Source organism: Cladophialophora yegresii, assembly GCF_000585515.1.
Source record: "Cladophialophora yegresii CBS 114405 chromosome Unknown aczIN-supercont1.2, whole genome shotgun sequence".
NCBI lineage: Eukaryota > Fungi > Ascomycota > Eurotiomycetes > Chaetothyriales > Herpotrichiellaceae > Cladophialophora > Cladophialophora yegresii.
This window is the reverse complement of record NW_006913046.1, coordinates 4,125,603-4,139,762: the sequence shown is the minus strand read 5'-3', so window position 1 is coordinate 4,139,762 and position 14,160 is coordinate 4,125,603. Positions and strand designations below refer to the sequence as shown.

Sequence of the window (14,160 nt, the reverse complement as noted above, 5' to 3'; positions counted from 1 at the left end):
TCGTCCTCATATCCAGGCCTGTAGTCAGAAAGAGGTCGGGAATGGCAGAGGTCAATCCAAGCGAAGCGGGCTCTCGGATTCTTCAGCCCTACACTAAACCATTTTTGACTAGCCTGTCACGGATGCACGTGCAAGTCATCGGTGTTGTTTTGCACGACACATCAACCTCGAGATCAACCTCGCAGGTTCCTACTTCTGGTTGTGCTACCATCTTTCAGCCTTCACGGAAGCATGGAGCGATCAGGCCCCTGTACACCGTCATAGCTGAGCTCACGGGCTTGTCTGAGCACTTCGAAGCACCGTCTGGATCAACCAATGAAACGTGCCGGCCACGATAAGATAACGAGCTATAAAATTTCTCCAGCGCCGGAAGTTTGGGGTACATGAACAACGGCGGATGTCAACAAAGAAAAGACAGAAAGAAAAATTTTTGAGCTCGCATGCTGCAACTCGCTGAATCTGAATCAAGTAACAGTACTCCGTATAGCAGCCCTCTTCGGGCCTTTGCACCCCAGAACTTGTTCGCCGTCAGAGCTCACTTTCGATTTACTTGTACCTGACCTGTCTCGGCGATATCATGGCAGACTCCGGTTCCAAGCCGCAGGCAAGCATGCTGTGGGGTGGCCGTTTCACTGGTGGCCTCGACCCTCTGATGGTGTCTTACAATGAGTCCATCTACTTTGACCGCGCCATATATGCCCAGGACATCAAGGGCAGCATAGCCTACGCGCGTGCCAATGCGAAGATCGGAATCCTAACGCAGCAAGAATTCGAGGCCATCGAAAAAGGCTTCGCCCAAGTCCTGTCGGAATGGAAGAACGACAAATTCGAAATCAAGCCCGGCGTGGACGAGGACATCCACACCGCCAACGAACGTCGCCTCGGCGAGATAATCGGCACGAACATTGCGGGTAAATTGCACACAGGTCGGAGCCGGAACGATCAGGTCGCAACTGGTATGCGTCTCTGGCTGCGTGATCAGCTACGGGAGATCGAGCAGCACCTGGTGGGTCTGTTGCGCGTGACGACCTCGCGGGCTGCCAGCGAGATCTCTGCGCTCATGCCCGGCTACACACATCTTCAACGCGCCCAGCCAATCCGCTGGTCGCACTGGCTACTCAGCTACGGCAGCGTCTTCACCTCGGACCTCGAGCGCCTGCGGGAGGTTGTCAAGCGCGTCAACCGCTCGCCGCTCGGCGCCGGTGCCTTAGTAGGCAACCCCTTTGGCATCGATCGCGAGGCCATGGCCAAAGAACTCGGCTTCGAGGGCATCATCAACAACTCCATGGCGGCTGTCGCGGACCGGGATTTCGTGGTGGAAACGCTCCAGTGGGCGTCGACGCTGATGCAACACATCTCCCGCTGGGCCGAAGATCTGATCATCTACTCGACTGCCGAGTTCGGCTTCGTGAGACTGGCGGATGCATATTCCACGGGCAGTTCGCTCATGCCACAGAAGAAGAACCCAGACTCATTGGAGCTCCTGCGAGGAAAGAGCGGGCGAGTGTTCGGATACATGGCCGGGCTGATGATGTCCGTCAAGGGCCTTCCGTCAACATACAACAAAGACTTGCAGGAATCGTTTGAGCCCATGCTCCAAGGCGTCAAGACGACTGCAGATTCCATCCAAATCGCCACGGGTGTGCTGTCGACTCTGACGATCTTCCCTGAAAAGATGAAGGCTGCGCTCACCCCGGACATGTTGGCAACTGACTTGGCAGATTATCTCGTCCGCAAGGGCGTTCCATTCCGCGAGACACACCATATCTCGGGACGAGTTGTGGCACTAGCTGAGAAGGAGGGCGTCCCTATGGACAGACTGAGTCTGCAGCAGCTGCAGGGGGTGGACAAGCGCTTCGGCGACGACGTCATGCAGGCCTTCAACTATGAGAGTAGTGTGGAGAAGCGCACCGTATTGGGTGGGACAAGCAAGAGGAGTGTCGAAGAGCAGATTGAGCGGATTCAGGAGTTGCTCGAGTAACCCATTTAGGATTCCGTGAAATGTGGTTGAATAAAAGTCGTCCGCAGAGGTCGGGTTCCGCAAAATTCCAGGCTCACGGGAGATCATCTGGAGATATAGGCGTTGATACGACAGGCTTTAGAACGATTGTACTCGAGGGAGGTCTGCAAAAATATGAGTCAGGACGTCCAACAAAGAAAGCAAGAAGTCACATGTCTTAAGATACCAAATACATCGCCTGGACTTGCTGTCCAGTGCTATCACGGACCAGCCCGTCTCTGAATCCTCGAGTCTAACTGCGCCTGCTGAGCGAACACAGCGCTTCCAATCGCAGGCCGTCCATTGCCTTGTCTTTGCCGCGAGGAATCCTCGGCCAGCACATTGTCCTTTAGCACATCCTCCTCTTCCTTTGCAACCGTGCCCTCAAAAGCGGCAACCCTGCTTGTTTGCTCAAACACAACCTGCCGACTCCACTTCTCCCAGTCGTTGTACATCGCGTTCTCAATACCCATGGAAATCTCCATCTGCGACTTGCCAAACTTGGCGCCCATGTGTCTGGCTTCTTCAGCCGCAACCCTGTCTCTCAATTCTTCTCTTCTTCGTAGGCTGTAGAATTCTTTGCGTGCGATGTCGTAGGCTTGGGGAACGGTGATGTCGGGTACGTTTTCTAGCAACCACAGCTGTCGCCGGACCACGCATTCCCCTGAGAGTGGGATGCCGGGCTGCACGAGCCCTGTGGACCAGTCTGCGTTTTTGTGTTGATCTCCTGAAGTCTCGACTACCACACGTGGGCGTGCGAGCTCCCAAGGGTGGTCGCTGAAGAAAGTTTTGCGTAATGAGTCTTCCTCATACCGTAATTGCTTCGGTTGGAAGACGTGGCGGGCCTTGGCCGATCTGGATCTTTTGGGTTCTGAGATTTGTGCGTATTGCTCTGTCTTCCCGCTGGGCAGGGTTCGTGTGCGCACTTTGGTCAAAGCATGTTTCATGGGTTGCTGGCGGACGAGGATTTGCGCGGGAGGGACATCTTGTATTATGTCCACCCAATTTGGAAGGGCTGGTATTTGTTTCGACTTGAACTTCGCAAGGGCTGTTCGACGGACGTTGAATGCCGTGAGGTTTAAGCGACCCATGATGGGCGAACCGACGCTCTGTCGCTCCCAAAGTCTGACGCAACGAACCCTATGATCGGGCTAGGTTTTCGTTACAGCTCAGGAACACCCGGTGATGCGAAAAGACTCTTTGTTGATTAAGGGGAGATAGATGTCGAGTACATGAAATGCTGGAGAGTTGGAGCTGCGGCGGAAACGCGCGCTAGTGGAGCAACTTCGAAAACCCCATTTGGGCAATTTCAATCACGATTCACTCTTCATTCACTTGTGCCTTAGACGAACCTGCATCTGAAAAGGGACTTGTGACTCGATCGAAGCAGATGATGAGGTCGTGATCATCATGTTCCCAAGCATATGCCTCGTCCCTCCAAGATTCTCGGATGCAACAGCCTTCCGAATGCAACATCTATAGCAGCACCCTATACGTCTACCAGCTGCGATGTCCTCGCGCCTGCGTTCAGGGCAAAATCGGACACTGTCTCAAGAGGACGAGGCAGGGACCATTCCGCCGGACACCGTCGAGCCCCTGAAGCTGCCGCATACTCCTACAATGCTCGATTTCGAGGCACAGAATGCCGCCCAATCCGTCCCTCGATAACACGTGCATTCCGCCTTGCCAACACTAGCGCGCCGTGGAGGAGGCATGGCGAGCAAGAGAAGGACAATAGTATATCCTGGACCCAGCGCCGAAGTATTAGCCGATGCGTTGACGACATAGGGTCCGAACGAGCAGCAAAAAGGCCCCGGCGCAATGACAATGGAACCGGCTGGGACTTTTTCGACTCAAACGCGCTTGAATTCGCAAGGAAAAGTCGGCTTCCTCTCGCCTTCTTCCACGACCTCGACGTCCTGCATAAGAGGGTGGGCACGAAGACAGCCGAGCAGCCGAAACCAGATGGCCCTAGCTCATCCAGAGCCCTCTTGAAAGAGCAGATGGAACTCATGGACTCTGTGAGACAGCTTGAAGAGAAGTTGGCAAAGGCAAAAACAAGCTTGAGCGATTCATTGCGGAAGAACCTCGAGGCACGAGAACAACTTTCAGCAACGTCCTCATCGGAGGCAGAGCATCCCAGAGTCGTCCTGTCGAAGGGCGATTACAAGAATTTGGTTGATCTCTACTTTCACACTCATACCAGTCGTTTCGACCCAGAATCGCCTCATGCGTCTCCTACCCCGACCTTTTTAGAAGACTATGTCTTCAAGCTATCTGAGGACTTCGCGGCGCCGCAGGCTTACGCGGAGTTTTATGAAGATGAAGCATACGAATCGCCGCTAAAGGAAGTAGAGCGGCTGATTAGATCCAAGCAAATCCGAGAGGTCTCTGCTTTCAAGAGCTTCGTCGACCTGCTCCTTGACGACCGATCTTCGAATGCCGCCCTTTTCAAGGCCTACAAAAGACTGCCCCAGCCAGGCGTTGCATTCCTCCCAAAAGGAACAATCAGGGTGTTCCTGCAACGCATGTCAACGCCATGGCAGAAGAGCGAGAAGTCGATGATAAGATATCTTTCCCTCATTGACGATATGCAAAAGGCCAATTTACCTATTTCGCGCGCAGAATGGGCATCTGCCATCTATCTGGCCGGAAGGTCTTTCAACAAGGTCACCGATACCGAAATCAATGCTGCGATGCGTCTGTGGAAGCAGATGGAGCAAGAGGCCGGGGCGAAGGCTCACCACGTCACCTTCAATATTCTTTTTGACATCGCTGTAAGAGCCAACAAGTTTCCATTGGCCCAGATGGTCCTCAAAGAGATGCACGACCGGGGCTTGCACCTCAACAGGCTTGGTCGTGTCAGTGTCATATACTATCATGGATTACGAGGTGACGGAGATGCTGTCCGAAAAGCTTACCGTGATTTTGTCGATGCGGGAGAAATTGTTGATACCCTCGTACTGAACTGTGTCATGGCAGCACTTTACAACGCACAGGAGCCTGCAGCCGCGGAGCAGATTTACGAGCGCATGAAAAGCTTACATGTCAACACTCGCCGCGAGACCCGAAGTGATGGTTCAACGGCATATTACCGACAGTATCCAGGCCCGGGGTCAGAGGTCATTGACCGCGAGTTGGCGGCTAATTCATTGCACCGAACGTTGCTCTTCTCCCGGAGACTCAAAGACATCCTACCAGAGCACCACAAAGCACTACAGGAGATCATACCACTGAGGCCGGATCACGTCACTTACCGGACGATGATATCCTATCATGCCAATATGTCTGGCAACCTCAACCGGATCACGGTATTGATCAGTGAGATGTCCGAGTTGTTCGGTCTACCATTGCAAAGTATCCACTATCAATTGCTCTTCAAGGGCTTCGCTCTCCATGGCGCCACCAGAAGCCCCGATGCGACTTGGAGCTTGAAACGATTACAGATGGCCTGGGATTCTTGTCGGCAAGAGATCAAGGACGGACAGCTCGCCCGCAGGCGTGCCAGGATGGCGGCCGATCTCACGGTTCCTCAATTGCCATCAATCAAAGTCATCAATGAAGGGGGTGCTGAAGAAGTACCAGCACGGCCCAACAATCAATTCAAGCGACTGAGCGAGTGGGACAACTTTGTATTGGATCTAGCGGCCTTCCCGCGAGAACGACGAAAACACATCGAGCGAATACACGCCGAGCTATTTGATGAAGAGCAGGAAAAGAAAGAGCGTCTTATTCGAAACCCGTTCTCTCGTCTTCCGGCCAAGGAAGTGCCACCACAGAAGCAGGAACACTACTACCCACTAGGCGATATGAAACTGGACGAACAGGAAGGAGAATATGTGCTTCCGTCGCCGATCCTCGCAATTGACCCGTCGAGTGCCGAATTTCAGGATCCATTCTTCCCGAATCGCAATTGTTCCGAGGGAGCGATTTCCCCATCTACATCGGACAATGTTGAAGCCTCCGCAGACACAGAGCTGCCTGACGACGGCCACCACCCTATACTGCCAAGATTTAATGCAGGACCTTCCGCAGAAGGTCCACCTCCTCCACAGCCAGACCAAGCAAGTGATGCGAAGCCCGAAGATGAAGACGAGCGAGACAGCCAACCGATCCCCATAAGCTCAAAGTATCAAGTAGAAGCGACGCGCGCACTCGTCTGCTGGCTTTTACGGGCGTATGCAAACGCAACGGGCTCACGCTCGCAAGTGGAAGAGATCTGGAACTCTGTGAGAAAGCTGTGGAGGAGCCGTGACCCGAACGATCAGGCGTCTGTCATCCGAGTGTTGAGACGATGCCTGCGAAATTGCGATCGCTATGGGCCGCCTATGTAGCGTCAGTAGCCGAAATGTCGTGTAATGTAACATGTAACATCTTATACATGCGCTGGGTTCAAGTTCGTTCTGGTCGTCCGTCCTCATGCGCTGGCGTCGGCAGCATGGATTAGCAATCGTTGAGATCTAATCAAACCGAGATCTTCTCCGGTGAATTTCAAACGGAGTACGGAGTGCTCAGCATGCGAACCGCCTTGAAGTGAAATCACACAGTTCGTGTCCGTCGACACCATCCATCGGGTCTGCTGTAACACTTTGCTTGTATGAGAACCGTACTGGATAGAGTAATTATATGGTCCGTACGAGCAAGCACATTCAAGCTCGCGGGACAGGACACAGACAGGAACCGAAGGTGCAGCAGGCAGGCAGGCTTTCCGTGCCCATGTCGTGCAAGTGATCGAAGTAGCGACAACAGGTGTGTTGTGTAATAGTGGACTGATGCCGCTACAGTACGTAGCCACTGTAGCCTCGAGGCTCTGCCGTGGCACCCAGTTGCATGTCAAGTATGGAGTATGCAGTACAGTACAGTACAGTACAAGATCCGCACATCTCGTTGAGCCCCTTGCTGGTCTCTCTCGCAAAGTAACCCTTCACTCTTGTCGCATGGAAATCCCGTCCTGACTCGATGACTTGCTGACTCGCTGACTCGCTGCATCGCGTTCTCATGATTGTCCTAAAGACAGGACAGGATGATATACTACAGCGCGTTGACGTTACATGATGTTCCCCGGGACAACAGCTTCACGTTTCATCTCTCAACATGCATATGTCATGTCATCAGCGAACAGCCCTCGAATCACGCACGCCGTCGTTTACACAATTGAAACCGAGTGGAGACAGCCATGTTCATGCATATCGTCGGAACTGCGCCGTCAAGAAGCTTATCATAACCAGTGGAAGCGATCATGCATATCGCCGCAACTGCCGAATCGTTAGCGATCCAAGTAAACCGATGCGCGGGAAGAAACACTTACATCCAGGGTTAGGGCCTTGGAGCTGTTTGCGCCTTGATCCCGATAGACCCCGACCAGGGCTTCACTGCCCTGGAAGAAGCCGGTCTTGAGACTGATCACGATGAATTGCATGCCGGGGCCCTAGTAATATCTTGCATAAGCACGCGACCAGGAACGACGTGGCAAAGCCAGAAGAATACAGAACGATACGGTGATTACTTGGGTAAAGAGAACTTACAGCATGGTTCCGCACGTAATTCACCAACTTGCCGACATTCGCATTATCTAACGCAGCATCCACCTCGTCAAGCACAAAGAACGGGCTGGGCTGATAACTGTGGATGGCAAACAACAGGGCCAACGCGGCCATGGTTTTCTCGCCGCCGCTAAGATGCTCCATGTCTCGGAACCGCTTAGTAGGCGGCATGGTGTGGTAATTCACGCCGGCTAGGTACGGCTCGTCCTCATCGGCAGTGAGATATGCGCGTCCACCTGCGGGGAATTCATCCGACTTGGTCAGGTTCGAGTAGATCGGCTCGATCTGCTCGGAGATGTGGCTGAACGCTTTGTGGAAGAGTTCGTTGCGCTTCTCCTGCGTGTCTTCGAACCGGGCCTTCAGCTCGCGGTAGTTGTTGCGCGAGACCTCGTATTCGTGCTCCATGTCCTTGGCGCGTTGTTCCACGGCGGCGAGACGCTGCGCGGCGTGCGCATTGGGCTGCATTTTATCGAGCGCGGCGTTGAGTTTGGAAATCTCGTCCAGCAACTGCGCTTCCATGGCTTCGCTATTTTGACGCTTGTGATCTTCGTCCAGGGCGTCAAAGTCGACCTCGATGCCGTAGTCGTTGGTGGTGTGAGTCTTTAGGGCGGAGGAAGTAGGTTCATCTTCGTCTTCATCAGCATCCATGGCATCGGCTTCCTCGAGGGGAAGATCGTTGATCGGGACGCTATCCAGACTCGCCGAAGATCCGGTCAAGGGGATCGCGATGTTCTCTATCTTGCAGCGGCGGAGCAGGGTGTACCGGGAAGATGAGTGACGGTGCATATTCCCTTCCAGAGCGCTGATGGCCCGGAACGTGCTTTCCATCTCCTTGGCCCGCTTCTGGACCTCTTGCTTCTGTTTGGCCAGCTTATCAGCCGCTACGGCGAGTAGCTCTCGCTGCTCATCCAACTGAGCGTGGAGTTCGTCAAGCTCCTCTTTGAGAGTATTCAAGTCGTTCTGGATGCCTTCACGTCGTTCATTCAGCTCGTCAATCGTCTGCCTGTCGCGCTGCTCTTTATCCCTGAGGGCCACGAGGCGGTCGTCTGTTTGCTGGAGCCGGGCCCTCTCGAAGCTGAGTTGTCCTTCAATCCTGCCTTTTTGCGTGACAAATTCAAGCTTCTTCTGTGCGGCTTCTTGCTGGAGCGAACCCTGACGAGCCTCGTAATCGCGGATATCGTCAAACCCGTGTTTTTGGCAGAAGTCGCCAAAGACCTCGTTTTCGATATTGCTCACTGATTCTTGGTAATCGGCAATATCTTCGTCGATCTTCTCCAGCTTGCTTCGTTCTTGCCTTGCTTTGGGCCGCTCCTCGGCCAGCTGTTGCTTGACATGGTCGACCTCACGCTTCTTGCTTTTGAGATTCTTGCTCAGAGCGTCGAATTCCTCTTTGGCATATCGCAGTCTATTCTCTAGACCGCTGATCTCGTTTTGGACGGCCTGTTCCTCAGCTCGACGTGCGCTTTCCTGCGGCAAAGCAGCAAAGTCTTCCATCAACTTGTCCTTGAGCTTGTTCAGCCTATCAATCTCAGCTTGGTCCCAAGTATGTCGGGTGTTGCTTTCCCTTCCACGGCCGCCAGTCATCAGGCCACCTTTATGAATAACGCTGCCATCGAGAGTGACAGCCTTCGCGTCGACGTGGCGCCGGTAGCACAGCTCTTTGGCTATGTCAAGATTGTCGCACACAATGGCATTGCCACATGCGTATGAGATGGCTCGCGCAACTGACTGGTCATAGTCCACTGTCTCGATAGCTGGAAGCATGCCCTTATGCATACCTCTCAAGTTCGAGCTGATAGCCTTGACCTGGATTGTGTCCAGCGGAATGAAGGTTGCCTGGCCCGAGCGATGGTCTCGTAGATACTCGATACATTGCTTGGCTGTAGCTTCAGTGTCGACGACTACAGCGTCAGTGTGACGGCCGAGGACGGTCGCAACGGCCTCCCCATATTTCTTCTGTTTGGGCCTGCAGAGTTCAGTGACGCGGCCCTTCACACCAGGATAAGTGCGCTTGAGCATGTTGATGGTTTCCCTCATTCTGATTTCCTTCTCACTTGTGCGACGGCCGTCGTCGGCCTCGAGGAGTTTCCGTGCCACCTCAGCGAGCTTCTCGTCAAGCTCGGTTCTCGTCCGAGCTGCTTGCAGTCGCTTCGACTGTGCAGCGTTGAACTCTTTCTTCTTCTCGTTGATCTCACTCTGTGTCTGCTGGACGAGTTCCTTGAAATGTTGCTCTCTCTCGTTGATGTCGTTGTGCTCGTTCTCAAGGACTTTCAGCTTATACTCGGTGCTTTCCACGCTGTTCTTGAGGTTATTGTAGGTGGCTTCAATAGGTGCTCGATCGTTCTTGAGTCTCTCAATGCGGCTCAAATCGGCAGAGGCACGCTTGTTGAGTTCTTCGCGGAGCCTGGTGTATTCTTGGAGGTCAGTAGGGCTCAGCTGACCGCCCAGGCGAGTCGCGTTCTGTTCCCATTCCCTTTGCCATTGAGCTTGTGCTTTCTCGACCGTGCTCAGGTCTTTCTCCAGTTGTGCCACGGTTCCAGCCTGAGCTGTGCGCTCGTTGACGATGCTGTTGATGCGGTTGGCATATTTGGTAAGCTGCTTGGTCGACACGGAGATCTGTTCATCGATGGGGACGAGAGAAGAAGTTTTGTCCTCAATCTCCTTCTCCTTGGCCTTGATCAACTTCTCCGCCTTTCCAACATTCCTTGATGCCAAAGCATGGTCTTTCTTGGCAGCATCGAGACCTTTTTCGTACTTCTCGATACCTCGACGATATTCTTTCAGTTCGTCCTGATGTTTCTGGATGTCTGCGCTCGCATCTTCAATCTGTCGCTGCAGATGGTACAGTTTCCACAGAACGTGGGTGACGATTGCGTCATCGCGTTCAGCAGCCTTCTTCTGGAAGTTGTCGGCCTCCCGTTTCTGCTCTTGGTATTGGCGGATTTCGGAGTTGATACCTCTCCGGCGATTGAGTTGGAAGGTCTGCTGATCTGCGGCCTGGTCTAGTTCGGTCTTTAGCTGGTCGTATTCAGCCTTGTGTTCTATGCTGCCCGAGACTTGCTCAATCAGGCGGGTCAGATCTTGGGGTTTCTGCGTGGCGATAGCCTCGACATCACCCTGGAAGACCAGGAAGTTGCGAGCCTTGATGAGGATGTTCTCTTCCTCCAGCGAGTCGTTGTAGTCGTTGGCGGTCACCACCCTGTCGTTGATGCGATACTCCGAGACGCCCTGGTTGGTGATTGTGCGCTTGAAGTGTTGCTCCTGGCCAGCGTCATCCTCATAGACAGCCATGACCCAGGCGGATTTGGGGTCATTGCGCTCCTGTGTGCCATTGACTTGAGAACCTGGCTCTTCTTCGTTGTGGCTGGCCACTCCGTTCGTCTGCGGCTCTCCATTGATGGTGGATTTCTGCAGCACACGTCCGCGATAGACCAATTCCTTCAAGTTCGTCGATCTGAGGTGTGAGGATTTGATTCCGAGCACGAAGGAGATGGCGTCCATGGAGTTGGACTTGCCGGAGCCATTAGGGCCGATGATCGAGGTGAAGTAGGCATCACCGAAGAGGAGCGTATGATGGCCCTTGTACGACTTGAAATTGTACAGCTCGAGCCTGATCAGCTTGCCCATTTTGCGTCTGGAGGGGAAAGACTGGGGACGCAGAGACGACGGCGAGACTCTTGGTGCGCTCGTTGGTGATATGCGCTTTCCTGCGACCGGTGCGACGCGCAAGTGGAGGGCAGACGCGGTGCGATGCGCGCGTGGGGAAAAATGGCGCGGCGCGGAAAAACGTACCACCGCACGAGACCGCGGTGAAATACCTTTAGGGCGTTGTGGGCGTTGTGGGAGGGACCCTGAACGCACCCGAAGCCGCCTACACAGTAGGCCTGACGTAGTTGCCTGCGATCTGCCACTAAGATTGCTTCATGTCTGCACGCTGAGCAGCCTCTTGTTCTCAACACCACAAAACCCACGGGTCTAGATTTGTTGTATACATTGCTATTTCTTACCAGGCTCATGTGCCTCTTGGTGAGCGTGACCTCTAAGCCCACGCCGTCGCTCCTCAACTGGCACGTGCCGCCTCTCTTTTATCAGTAACGCCTAAGGACTATTGCTTGCCTGCTCCCTTTCCCTGGCGATCCAGTATATCTGGCGAATACCCCATCCCACATCCCAGCAATTCCGAGCCTCGAATTCCGCTGTCATACTCATACATCTTCCCGTCGCATTCTCATCCACTCTTGCCCAAATTCCTTTCCTAGCTTCTAGCCTCCGCCAGACTTCGATGCGGCCGCTCTAGCCTCTTAGGACACCATGTCTGAATCCATACCGATTCCTCGCTCGAAGTCGGGGTCCGCCCTGGACGAAGGAGTGGCCAGCGATTATGTTGGGAGTCTCGGATCAGATATCGGGGGCTCGTCGAATGGCGGTGCGTTGACACCTGGTTATCAGTCGGGATACCAGTCGTCCTCGCCCGGGAGTCCCTTGATGCTGTCCAGGAACAACTCGTACATTGGAAGCCAGTCGATGCAGGAAGACTGGGAAGTCCCGCTCGACAAACTCAGCCTCTTCGACATCTTCGACAACCTAGCCTTACCCGCAAAGCTCGACAAATGGCAGGCCACGATACAAGCCCAGAAAGAAAAGCTGGCACGCCAGCAGGAAAGGATAAGGACCACGGGCAACAATGCCAGGGACCGTGCCATGGCCGAATGGCGTAAACGAGTTCCCTCGGCCGACGAGCAACTCGCCAAATACCGCTCTCGTATGAAGAGATCGGTGGACGACCTGAACAAGAGGTGGAACGAAGTGGCTACCATATCCATCCGTGAGAAGGTGTCCTTCATCTCGGCCGTGCTCAACGTCTTTATCAGCGGATATCTGATAGGCGCTGCACCGCAATACTTCTACTGGTGGTACACCATTCAACTGATGTATTTCATGCCCATCCGAGCCTACACCTACCACCGCAAGGGCTACCACTACTTCCTGGCCGACCTCTGCTACTTTGTCAATCTTCTCGATCTCCTGGCCATCTGGGCATTCCCGCGCTCGAAGCGCCTCCTGATCAGCGCCTACTGTCTGGCGTACGGCAACAACGCCGTTGCAATTGTCATGTGGAGGAACTCGCTGGTCTTCCACTCCATGGACAAAGTCGTCAGTCTATTCATCCACGTCATGCCCCCAGTGGCGCTGCACTGTATTGTTCATCTGACCCCAGACGACTACCTGCTCAAACGATTCCCTGCCGTTTACACCATCAAATACAGCCCCAAGGAGTCCCCAGAGCACTATTCCCTCTGGGCAATGCTCGTGTGGGCGACGGTGCCCTACGCCGTCTGGCAACTCTCCTACCACTTCTTCATCACCGTCCGCCGCAAAGAGAAGATCGCGGCCGGGCGACCTACTTCATTCACCTGGCTGCGCAAATCTTACGCCAAAACCACGATCGGAAAGTTCGTCAACTCTCTGCCCGTATACCTGCAAGAACCGGCCTTCATGGCGATCCAATACTCCTACGCAATCCTCACGATAATCCCGTGTCCACTATGGTTCTGGTATCGCTGGGCAAGCGCCGGTTTTCTACTGACCGTCTTCAGCTGGTCCGTGTGGAATGGCGCCAACTACTACATGGACGTCTTTGGCAAGCGGTTCCAGAAAGAGCTGGAGCAGTTGAAGAAAGACGTGGCGAAATGGCAGAACAGTCCTGCGGCAATGTTCTCTCCGCCGACAGGGCCCTTGGACGCCGAAACAAGTCCGCATATCACAAGAGAGGACGCGGCCAAGCGCCACGCCAAGAGGGAGTCGATCGACAAGATCCCCTTGCTGGACGAGATGGGTCAGCCGCAGGAGAACGGTCACGACGACAGCAGCGCAAGAGCCACCGGGGCGGAGCTACTCAGTGCCGCGGACGAGGGTATTCTCGACCGTAAGAGCGTGGCCACGCCGCTTGCGGAGGGGGGGTCGTGAGGGGGTTTTACGACGCACAGAGCACGTCAACCCACAAACGCACGCAGCCCACCGATCGAGATTCGAATTGCCGCGAGGACGAAGTTCCAATCTCGCAAGGAAGGATACGGGCACCACACAGCTTGAATGGCATGCACACGAACGGACGACCTACAACGCATTACTGCTACAGTGCTGGCAGACACTAGGAACACGAGGAGGAACTCGAGAAGGCAGGAGGGTTTTTGCCTCTGACTTTGAGCTTCGGTGCGGACGAATCGGAGTATTATGTACGGTGTACAGTTTTACAGATAACGGATACCCTCGATAGCGTTCTTTTCTAGTACCTTAATTGATTACAGTATTTGGATTTTGGTGCCCAGATTTCAAGTATCGTAGGTAGTGCATCCTTACACAGGTATGAGTTACCTACTGTTTTTGCTACTGTCTCGCACTGGCTGGACATACAATACCGTGCTTTTGCCACATACCTACTAAGTAGGCATCCCAACGATTTACGACGTATTGTGTACGAAAACGGACGACTCAAGGGGTAACATGTTGAGGTGCAATGTCGGCGGTACTGTGTTGTGTACAATCAGCAAAACAATTCAATTACATTCCATTCCATTTCATTCCGCGCCCTGTCCTGCGCGCCATCGTCATGAGCCT

At 53.9% G+C, this 14,160-nt stretch overlaps 5 protein-coding genes across 5 annotated transcripts; 3 read left to right on the top strand and 2 right to left on the bottom strand.

The window, feature by feature from the left end:
• Positions 1–577: 577 nt before the first annotated feature.
• On the top strand, positions 578–1,981 carry A1O7_03408 (argininosuccinate lyase; the record flags this gene model as incomplete). Its single annotated transcript, XM_007757428.1, has 1 exon — positions 578–1,981. The coding sequence occupies one exon, from the start codon at positions 578–580 to the stop codon at positions 1,979–1,981; it is 1,404 nt and encodes a 467-aa protein (XP_007755618.1).
• A 239-nt stretch (positions 1,982–2,220) lies between these two features.
• A1O7_03407 (uncharacterized protein) lies at positions 2,221–3,090 on the bottom strand (the record flags this gene model as incomplete). Its single annotated transcript, XM_007757427.1, has 1 exon — positions 2,221–3,090. The coding sequence occupies one exon, from the start codon at positions 3,088–3,090 to the stop codon at positions 2,221–2,223; it is 870 nt and encodes a 289-aa protein (XP_007755617.1).
• Positions 3,091–4,011: 921 nt separating this feature from the next.
• On the top strand, positions 4,012–6,333 carry A1O7_03406 (uncharacterized protein; the record flags this gene model as incomplete). Its single annotated transcript, XM_007757426.1, has 1 exon — positions 4,012–6,333. One exon carries the CDS (start codon positions 4,012–4,014, stop codon positions 6,331–6,333), a length of 2,322 nt encoding a protein of 773 aa, XP_007755616.1.
• Positions 6,334–7,236: 903 nt separating this feature from the next.
• A1O7_03405 (structural maintenance-chromosome 1) lies at positions 7,237–11,169 on the bottom strand (the record flags this gene model as incomplete). Its single annotated transcript, XM_007757425.1, has 3 exons — positions 7,237–7,254; positions 7,308–7,427; positions 7,525–11,169. 3 exons carry the CDS (start codon positions 11,167–11,169, stop codon positions 7,237–7,239), a joined length of 3,783 nt encoding a protein of 1,260 aa, XP_007755615.1.
• A 684-nt stretch (positions 11,170–11,853) lies between these two features.
• On the top strand, positions 11,854–13,509 carry A1O7_03404 (uncharacterized protein; the record flags this gene model as incomplete). The annotated part of the gene is made up of 1 exon (XM_007757424.1): positions 11,854–13,509. One exon carries the CDS (start codon positions 11,854–11,856, stop codon positions 13,507–13,509), a length of 1,656 nt encoding a protein of 551 aa, XP_007755614.1.
• Positions 13,510–14,160: the final 651 nt, after the last annotated feature.